The 10,489-nt window shown below is 45.6% G+C and overlaps 1 protein-coding gene across 1 annotated transcript; it reads right to left on the bottom strand.

Annotated features, from left to right (window-relative positions):
* Positions 1-690: 690 nt before the first annotated feature.
* LOC311103572 (ankyrin repeat and fibronectin type-III domain-containing protein 1-like) lies at positions 691-10,049 on the bottom strand (the record flags this gene model as incomplete). Its single annotated transcript, XM_084145161.1, has 17 exons — positions 691-2,441; positions 2,644-2,842; positions 2,965-3,131; positions 5,320-5,482; positions 5,690-5,855; positions 6,102-6,268; positions 6,372-6,593; positions 6,801-6,920; positions 7,033-7,162; positions 7,418-7,517; positions 7,750-7,857; positions 8,091-8,181; positions 8,359-8,456; positions 8,572-8,685; positions 8,828-9,028; positions 9,414-9,672; positions 9,888-10,049. The coding sequence occupies 17 exons, from the start codon at positions 10,047-10,049 to the stop codon at positions 1,699-1,701; spliced, it is 3,210 nt and encodes a 1,069-aa protein (XP_084001287.1). The 3' UTR covers positions 691-1,698.
* Positions 10,050-10,489: the final 440 nt, after the last annotated feature.

Consider the following 10,489-nt stretch of genomic DNA (forward strand, 5'->3'; position numbering starts at 1 on the left):
ATCTCGGAATGCACAACTTGTCGGCCCTTGACACGGATCGACTATTGCAGCAGATGACCACACCGGGTTCCACTCCTATCAGCTAAAAACAAGAGGAAGCGGCTCCAGTGGGCACGCGATCAACAACACTGGACAGTCATGCTGATGGCAGAGTCAGGATTTGGCGTAAGCAGCATGAGTCCATGGCACCATCCTGCCTGGTGTCAATGGTACAGGCTGGTGGTGTAATGGTGTGGGGAATGTTTACCTGGCACACGTTAGGTCCCATGATACCAATTGAGCAACGTTTCCATGTCCCAAAGTATTCAGGCTTTTCTGTAAGCAAAGGGGGTACACTAGATGCCTAATAAACCTGATAAACTGGCCACTGAGTGTATATTTCCACACTAAGACTTTGGAATAATACTGTGAAAATGATGATAATGCCATTTTAGTGTATGAGCTGTTTGAAAAGATTGCCTGAAATTTCTGCTTGTTTTTGTGGGATGGCCTTCCATGGTGACATCACTGTGTGGTAAATTAGTTAATAGACCAATAAGAAAGAGAGTTCCAAACCTCTCTGCCAATAACATCTTATTTTCCATTTCCCCCTCCCCACAGACCACTCCCAGACAGTCCTAGCAAAATTCTTGCTTGAGAAATAGTAAGGTACTTAATTGTTACCCAGAAATGATTTGATATTGAGATAAAAACGTTTTCCATTGGACCTTTAATATTGGCATTTTGAATTGATATCCTCACACATATCCTCACCTTAATACCCAGTTGGCCTATGTATTCTTTTCAAATACACATACGTTTCTGAAAAGGATAATGTAAAAAAAGATAGCTAACCCTTTGTCTTGTTAATAAAATGTGGAACAACACAAATACAGCTGAAAATATATTTTTTGGGTAATTTCATGAAGATAAACCATTCAACTGATTTTACTGTAGACTAGCTAGTTGTGTGTTAAAAGGACAAAATTACAAACAGGTTAATAGAGAAAAATACTGTAAAGAGTATTTTCAGTTGAACAAAAGAGAAGAGCAAGTTGTGGATATAGTCAATCATAAATCTATTCAGGTTAATACAAGTTGCAACAGGGAGACATCTCGTGTACAGAAGCACAGAAAATGTATAGCGGGTCTCTTGGAGACAGGCCCTTTATATTCTAATCCGACAGTACCAAATGTTCTGTAAACACCAGCCTGAGAGGCTGGGAGGAAGACACAACATCAGCGGCTTCAGGCTCAGTGTGGCATCAAACTTTAACCATAACATTCAATACTGGCAGACATTTGATACTGGCAGTTAAACAGGTCAAAGGTAGGAACATCAGTACTTAGTTACAGTAAATCAAATACAGGAGACAAATTAATCAAATAATTCCCCATTACAAATACACACAACAATTCAGCTGGGAATGTCTACAGCTGTGGGATACCAGGTCATATTTGTGAGTTTCATCCTTGCCCCATGGTTTGAATATGTTGTGCGACAATTTTGAAATGAATTCTACATTGTAGTGGTTGGTGTGCATGAAGTGATTTCACCACTGGAACAACTACAGAGAGTAAGATAATGTGATGAGAAAACAACCATGAATATCCCATCGGTTGCCACACCTGCTTAAAGGCACTGAAAGTATATTAAGAATTTGTTGAGAATTGGTTGTATTTTGGTGTAACGTTCAGTCATAACAATATCTGGATACATCAGGATGCCTGGTTAGAGGAGTTCACCCACTCCACCTGGCTCCTGGCTGGCATGCTGCTCCCCCTGTTGCCAGCATGTATCACAGTGTCCTCTGTAGGTAAATCCCAGCTTTGGGCAGGTGTGGTCCTCACAATGGGAGAAGGGGTAGATGTGGCCAGCCCATCTAAATGACTTGAGAACAGTGTATCTGCACAGGTTCTGTCTCCTAAACTAAGGCCTGCTGTCAGTGTGTTCGTATCATGATGCACATCAGAGAGAGAGCAACCCTTAGGTCCACTCATCAAGTCAGAGTTTAGTCCAAAGAAAGCCTCGCTTTCACCGACTCCAAGACTTAAGCTGTCTAACATATCCATCCCCCCAGGTACAGGGTCCTCCTTCCTCTCTTCGTCTATCAGACTCAGTGTGGGGAAGATGAGGTCCAGCTCTGGTAGAGGTGGGATCACATCACTGACAAAACTGTGGGGATACTCCAGTTCTCCACTGTCATGATCTACCACTTCTGATTGGGCCATAATGTTATGATATACCACTTCTGATTGGGTCACACTGTCGAATCCAACTCCTGATTGGTCCAGGCTGTTGAACGCCACAATAGGCTGTTGGGCACTGAGGTCCACGGGGTACCCACCTTTGCTAGTCCCTTCCATTAAACAGACAGCCTCTTCATGGACCCCCGGGATAAATATTGGCTCAGAGATCCCACCGCTGACACCAATGTCTGTAACAGTACATGTAATGCTCTCTAGAGGGAGTGAGAGGAGAGGGCCAACAGAAATGAGAGTTAGTTACGTCAAACGGACAAAGGAAGTACCTGAATATTAAACTGAGGAATTAAGTGCATCACAATATAAAATGATTTTCTTCTCACCCTTGCCTGCTCTCTAATGCTTCAATCAAATACATTGAATCATTCATCAACTACATCTACTACATTAACAAGTCACCTGATATTTTCTTTTGAGAGAGTATGCGCTGGGGCCAGACTCTGGTGGTAGGCCTGTCATCCTCCTCATCGTCTGGGTGGGCAGGTGGGTCTCCTCCCATGACCAGGCCCAGAGGCACCGCCCCCACCCACTGTTTAGAGCGGACACACTGCAGGACATCCATGATCCACCGGGCCTCGCGCCACACCACCTCAAGACTCTAAACAGGGCAAAGGGACAGAGAGGCATGGGTGAGAGTTCTAATAGAGGGCTTATTCCCTCTCATACACACATACTGTCCTCCTTTGATATCTATTTCATGACTCTCTATGGGTAGTCTACCTGTGAGAGCTGAGTGATGTGACCAAGACGGCCTCTGGCCTCCTGCACCTCCTTAGTGTCCAGAGCTTCTCGCAAAGCCTGCTGGGACAGATGGGCGTCCAGCTCCAACCGAACCCAGACCTGACAGTACTGAGACAGGAAGTCTTGCTCGTACGTCCAGAAGTGCACTGTGAGACGTGAGGATTAGACAGAAAATAAAGAGAAACATCTAAGCACATCAACTGACCACCGACAGTTTCCTCTGAGCAAAAACATAAACGGCATAACACATCTTATATTCTCTATGTTGTCCATGCACCTCTCCCTCAACGTCAAGAAGACCAAGGAGCTAATTGTGGACTACAGGAAACGGGAGGGCGAGCACGCCCTCATCCACATCGAGACAGGGCTGCAGTGGAGCGGGTCGAGAGCTTCAAGTTCCTCTGGAACTTAAAATGGACCACACACACACAAACAGTCGTGAAGAAGGCGTGACAGCGCCTCTTCCCCCTCAGGAGGTTGAAAAGATTTGGCATGGGCCCTCAAATCATCAAAAAGTTCTACAGCTGCACAATTGTGAGCATCTTGACTGGCTGCATCACTGCTTGGTATGGCAACTACACTGCCCTCGATCACATGGCGCTACAGAGGGTGGTGCGGACAGCCCAGTACATCACTGGGGCAGAGCTGCCTGCCATCCAGTACCTCTATATCAGGCGGTGTGAAAGGAAGGCTCGGAAAATCATTAAAGACTCCAGCCACCCAACACATAGACTGTTCTCTCTACTTCCGCACGTCAAGCGCACACACACACACACTTCATTTGCTCACATAACACGCACATACACTACCGTTCAAAAGTTTGGGGTCACTTAGAAATGTCCATTAAAAATTTTTTGCCCATTAAAATAACAGCAAATTGATCAGAAATACAGTGCCGACATTGTTCATGTTGTAAATGGCTATTGTAGCTGGAAACTGCTGATTTTTTATGGAATATCTACATAGGCATACAGAGGCCCATTATCAGCAACCATCAGTCCTGTGTTCCAATGGCACGTTGTGTTTGCTAATACAAGTTTATCATTTCAAAAGGCTAATTGATCATTAGAAAACCATTTTGCAATTATGTTAGCACAGCTGAAAACTGTTGTGCTGATTAAAGAAGCAATAAAACTGGCCTTCTTGAGACTAGTTGAGTATCTGGAGCATCAGCAATTGTGGGTTCGATTACAGGCTCAAAATGGCCAGAAACAAATAACTTTCTTCTGAAACGCGTCAGTCTATTCTTGTTCTGAGAAATGAAGGCTATTCCATGCGAGAAATTGCCAAGAAACTGAAGATCTCGTACAACACTGTGTACTACTCCCTTCACAGAACAGCGCAAACTGGCTCTAAACAGAATAGAAAGAGGAGTGGGAGGCCCCGGTGTACAACTGAGCAAGAGGACAAATACATTAGTGTCTAGTTTGAGAAACAGGCGCCTCACAGGTCCTCAACTGGCAGCTTCATTAAATAGTACCCGCAAAACACCAGTCTCAACATCAACAGTGAAGAGGCGACTCTAGGATACTGACCTTCTAGGCAGAGTTGCAAAGAAAAAGCCATATCTCAGACTGCCCATCTTAATCTTTTATTTTTATTGGCCAGTCTGAGATATGGCTTTTTCTTTGCAACTCTGCCTAGAAGGTCAGCATCCCGGAGTCGCTTCTTCACTGTTGACGTTGAGCACAGTTTTCAGCTGTGCTAACATAATTGCAAATTGGTTTTCTAATGATCAATTAGCCTTTTAAAATGATAAACTTGGATTAGCAAACACAACGTGCCATTGGAACACAGGACTGATGGTTGCTGATAATGGGCCTCTGTACGCTTATGTAGATATTCCATTAAAAATCAGCCGTTTCCAGCTACAATAGCCATTTACAACATTAACAATGTCTAAAATTTATTTCTGATCAATTTGATGTTATTTTAATGGACAAAAAAATTGCTTTTCTTTTCGAAAACAAGGACAATTCTAAGTGACCTCAAACTTTTGAACGGTAGTGTACATTCATACTAACTCTACACACACGCACACACACTCACATACAATCATCATATATGCTGCTGCTACTCTGTTTATCATATATCCTGATGCCTAGTCACCTTAACCCTATACATATCTAACCCTACCACTCCAGTATCCCTGCACATTGTAAATATGGTAATGGCACTGACCAAGGAACTGACCCTGTATATTCTACTTTACATTGTATTTATTTTTGTATAGTACTACTGATATTGATTACTGCATTGTTGGGAAAGAGCAAGCAAGAACTATTGCGCATGACAATAAAAACTTGAAACTTAAACCCTGGCACCAATACTTACCCAGCTCAAAGATCTGCAGTGGCATTGTGAGGCCTGGCTCCTTGGTGCCAACTAGGGGCCAGTAGCTAGAGCTGAAGTCCTCACTGGGGGGCAGCAGGAGCAGCATGGACATCTTATCCCCAAACTGCAGCAGTTCCCGGGTGTACACACCGTACTGATATGCCTGCAGGAGAGGAGAGCAGGGAGAAAGGAGTGATGATCAGAGGATGAGGACAAGAGATGAAGAACATCAAGAGAGAGAAAAAGAAAAAAGAAAATAATAGAGAGAGAAGACAAAAAGAGGTAAGAGAGGTGTATGACATGATACAGTATATCATTTAAATGAGATCTAAAAGCATGTGAGTTGGAGAGTAAGTGAAACCATGGTTACCCTGTAGAGGGGGATGTTGAGCTTTGTCAACAAGAGAGTGACAGCGGCCCTGAGTGACCTCACAAACTCCCCCAGCCCAGAGCTGTCCATCGAGGTCTCATCCTCACCCTCTGTGTCCTCATTGGCTGTTAAGATGTTGTGGCATTGTAACCACGCCCATTCATCTCTAAAACAAAAATGCAGCCCAAAACACATCACAAGGAACTATCATTTGCAATGACCTGATTTGATCAGTCAGTAATCCTTAAAAACACTAGGCAAACATTGAGGACACACTTCATTATAAGTACTATACAGTATTCCATTTCATCATCAGCTATACCAGGTCAGAACAGTTTAAAAGTCAGTCTTTACGCAGTAGTGCATACTAAACTCAGTGGTAAGCTCAGTGGTAGTGTGTTAGCTGTGTTACCGGGACACATGGGGATTGTGGCGCACTCTGGCGTGGCATAGCAGGTTGGGCAGCCTCTGGGGCACTAGAACCCTGATCTGCTCCACTGTGCTGCACAGCTTCAAGATGCCCACGTACAGGCCAGGCTGGGCCCACTGGACACTGCGTCTGTGGAAGGACAGCTTCTCCTGGTGAGGGACACAGAGAAAGGCATTGTTGTATTAGCACAATAAGAAGCCTTACTACTGTATATAAACACAAGCACATAGTGGCCCAGCCAGGAAGGGTCACCTTGAGCTGCTCTGTGAGGGTGTCCATGGCAGTAGGCTCTGGGAGTAGAGGGGTCCTGCTCTGTTTCTTCTCCAGCAAAGCCAGGGGGACCCAGTGGAGAGGGGGGTCAGGGGGTTTGGTGTGGGCCGCACAATCCCTCACCGTCACCAGCAGAACGTTACCCTGCCTGTCCTTCAGAGGCTCATAGTACACCTGCCCCAAGTCTACTGTCCCCAGAGAGGACTGCAGAGAGAGGCAGGGAAGGAGAGAGGGAGAAAAGTATGAAATATCAGGATAAAGAGAAAGAGTGAAAAGGAAAGTCAACGAAAAAACAGGCAGTGAAAGAGAAAGTTTACAGAAAATGTTGTCTCTTCATCTTTGCTAGGTGCTTGTTTGATGAGAAGGCCATGTACAGTGACCTATTAGTGTAAATTATAAAAAAAAAATCACCTGTAGTTGTGCTACAGCCTGCAAGATATTGTGCCTGTTCTGAAGGAGTGATGAAGAGGAGGAGAGAGCGGAGGAGAGGGCCTGCTGGAGCCAGGGCACCTGTTGCCACGCACAGGACAACTGTAAGAAAGAGAGCGAGGGATAGAAAGATAGAAAAGAGACAATGTAACTTTGGAACATATATTTCACACAGGTTTACATACCAATGTATTCAATTTGATTGACAGCTAACCTTGGCGAACCAAAGGAAGTCCTGAGTGATGGAGGTGGAGCAGCACTGGATCTCCACCAATGGGAGCTGGTCATCTGCTGTGACCAGGATGTTTTCCTTGTTGTAGAACACAGTTGCCAGGTATACACCCCTAACAATGAGACAATGAGGAAGAACAGAGGAGAGAATAAGATTAGTTTCATCCTAAGGAGGGAAGACAGAAAAAATCTGAATAGAGAGGTAGGTGCAAGAAAGAGAGGGCTGAAAGGGACTGAAACCCTTGTTCAAAGAGTAGGGGATGTACTGAGGGAACAGAAACAGAGTGTAATCTTTCTCTAAATGTAACCATGTGAGATGTTAGTGGTAGAGAGACAGAGTTGTTGGGTGAGGAGCATTGCTGTCTCACCTCTGTAGGAGACGGACAAACTTGGTGGCTGACTGGAAGAGCTGCTTCAGGCCGCGAGACATTGACAGGCGCTTTCTGTGGCTCTGGGGCTTTGAGCTCTCTATGGGCCACAGGACAAAGGAATGAGAAATACAGACATGGAGGGCCATGTGAAAGAGACAGAGTATTATTTTGAGTGACTGATACTGTTTACTTTCTCATTTATTATACAGGTATTGAATGTACAAGGCTGTTTATCTTACACAAATCATTTGAATAGTATATTCATTCCCCTTGTATGAGAGGTGGAACTGAGATGCTGTATCTATGTTATGGTTGAAGAAGTACATTACCTATACAGTATCCCCTGTAGTGTGGCTCTCTGGTCTGCTCCAACAGTCTCCTGACCAAAGCCTCCTTGTTCCTGCTTGGAGTTTTCACCCCCATACACTCCCTCCAGCCTGCAGAGGGAGACAGAGCCCAGCAGCGGTCACTGATATTCACTGTGGAGTCATATGAAGTTGCCCCTAGACACTGATCCAAGGTCAGTTGTTTTCTTCAAATGGCTAAGGTTGGTATTTGGGGAGCTGATTCTTGATCTGTTATTAGGGGCAACTTCTACTCGGAGCATTGATGATAATATTGAATATCAGAAAGTGGTTTTGTCTGGCTGTCTGCAGTTCCATTTACTCACTGGAGGGGGCAGCACTGACTGGGCTGGAGCTCTGAGCCAGGCCCCATCCCTTCACATTGTAGGCGGTCACTCTCACAAAGTAGTGCACTCCCTAAAACACCAATACATTATCATCATGACTTGACCTTACAAACAGGCAGACCAGGGCAAATAACTTAACATAGTAGTTGTTCATTTATGCAGGTAACTGAGACAGTTGAGGTTAAGTGCCTCCTAGCCTCAGGGTGTTCTGGCTCAGGACATGTGACAGGGGTCGTGTGTGTCTTACTGTCGTGAGTCCTGTGATGCTATGGATGGGGGTCTTAGTGTCGATCACCTGGGCTGAGCCAAGTATGCTCTTGAAGTTGGCAGAGGTGCTCCATTCCACTGTAGGTGACAGGAAAAGAGACAGAGACATGGATGTATCTATGATATTGAGTACTGAGTCATAATTGCAATAGTGATTAGAGCCAATGTTAGAGTTGGAGTAGTAGAACCCCACCTCTGTAGCGTGTGATCAATCCAGTGGCGATACCGGTTGGCTCTCGAATGGACACAAACAGGGAAGAGGCACTGGTCACAAACAGTGACACACTACTGGGAGGGCCAGGGAGGTCTAGGGGACACGGAGAGATGGAGAGACACACCGACAGTAAACACAGCCTTGGAGCAAAAGGTACATAACATAAACAAATCAATGAGACTGGGTTGAGTGCGTCATACTTGTCCTTCATCACCCCTGACCCCTAGCCTCTGACCTGTGTGGTGGAAGCTCTCCCTCATCCTGCAGTACAGCTGCTGCCGTAGGGTCCAGAGGTGGAGCTGTCTCTGAATGTCGGCCTGCACATGTGGCCCCGCCCCTGCTCGAACCAGTAGCTCCTCCCTCCTGTCCTCCACCTGCCTGCCGGCCAACACCACCAGGGCATCCAGCTTGCACAACCACTCAGCCGGACCACACACTGAGAGAAAGGGATGGAGGGAGAGAGAGAGAGAGAGAGAGAGAGAGAGAGAGAGAGAGAGAGAGAGAGAGAGAGAGAGAGAGAGAGAGAGAGAGAGAGAGAGAGAGAGAGAGAGAGAGAGAGAGAGAGGATAGAGAGTGGGAGGGAGAGATAATAAACATGTTTTGCATTGTTTACACAGTGTGGGAACAAGATAGAGGGAAACTGTGACTTTAACTATATCTGTAAACATTACATTTAAAGATCACTCACTAGTAGTCACTACCCCAAAAAGAATAATGTCTTAATGTACTGGATGATCCATTGTTTGTGTAAAATGTGTATAACTGTTACTTGCCATCTCTTGATTGCACTGATTCAATGTACGTCAATGTGTAAGACTCACAGACGGGGTTGTGTCTGGCTCCTGCCTTTGTCAACACATGCAGCAGAGGGGAGTTCTGGGTTAGAGCAGCCACGTCCAGAGGTACCAGGCCCTGCTCACTCACTCTGTTTACACCCTTTTCCCTCTCTCTTTCCCAATCCTTCTCTTTCTTCTCCCCTGTATCCCATCCTCCTCCTCCGCCACACACTCTGTCCCTGAATAGCAGGCTCTGCACCGCCAGGGTGTCCTCATTCTCCACTGCCTCCCACAGGTTCTTATACTAACACAGGAGAAGGAGAGGGGATTGAGTGAGAAACAGGCACATGGAGGGATACAGGGTAAGAGGGTACATCCTCATGGGCATGGCAGAAAAATGCAGGAAGAAAATGTAACTTTAGATGATAATATGGAACAACAATTTAAGACAATTCGAGAAAAGCAAAGATAAAACACCCAAAATGGATGCAAAAGTCATTTTCTCTCAGGATGTCTTACTGTGGGTGTGGCCTTGCATGAATGTTTCGGCATGCCTGTCTCCCCGGCAGCAGAGGACTCTCCGCCCCTCAGCCTAACCGACAGGTTCCTGTAGACGCGTTTAGGCGAGGCGGGACCCAGAGAGCGCCGCCGCTGTAGAAGGTTTCTCACCGACACAGACATACAATAGATGGCACACACACAACTGGTAGAGAGTGGGAACAGCAGGATTCAGGAGGTACAGGGAACAATAACAGAAGAAGGTGGATGGATGATGGAGAGGTCACAGAAAGACAGAGTGATGAGAGGAATGGCACACGGGAGGGAGAGGGGGAAGAAGGGAGGATGAAGGGGGTGTGTAATAGGAAGAGCTGCATTAGAGGACTAGAATGGAGTGATACGGTAGGAATAAAATGAGGGAGGGAAAAATAGATTTAAAAAAGTTAATAGAACCAAGTCAGACTTACTGTCTGTCATCTTACCAGCAGTTAAAACTGTTGCAGCAATGTATCAGTACTTAAGGTGAGCTGGGTTGAGCTGAGCAGCACTGTGTGTGGGTGGATAAGTGGATCAAAGTTACAATGCCTGAGCACAGCAGATGGAAAATGCCTCACAGAAGTTAG

The sequence above is a fragment of the Coregonus lavaretus genome, assembly GCF_964263955.1.
Source record: "Coregonus lavaretus genome assembly, chromosome: 28".
Classification (NCBI taxonomy): domain Eukaryota; kingdom Metazoa; phylum Chordata; class Actinopteri; order Salmoniformes; family Salmonidae; genus Coregonus; species Coregonus lavaretus.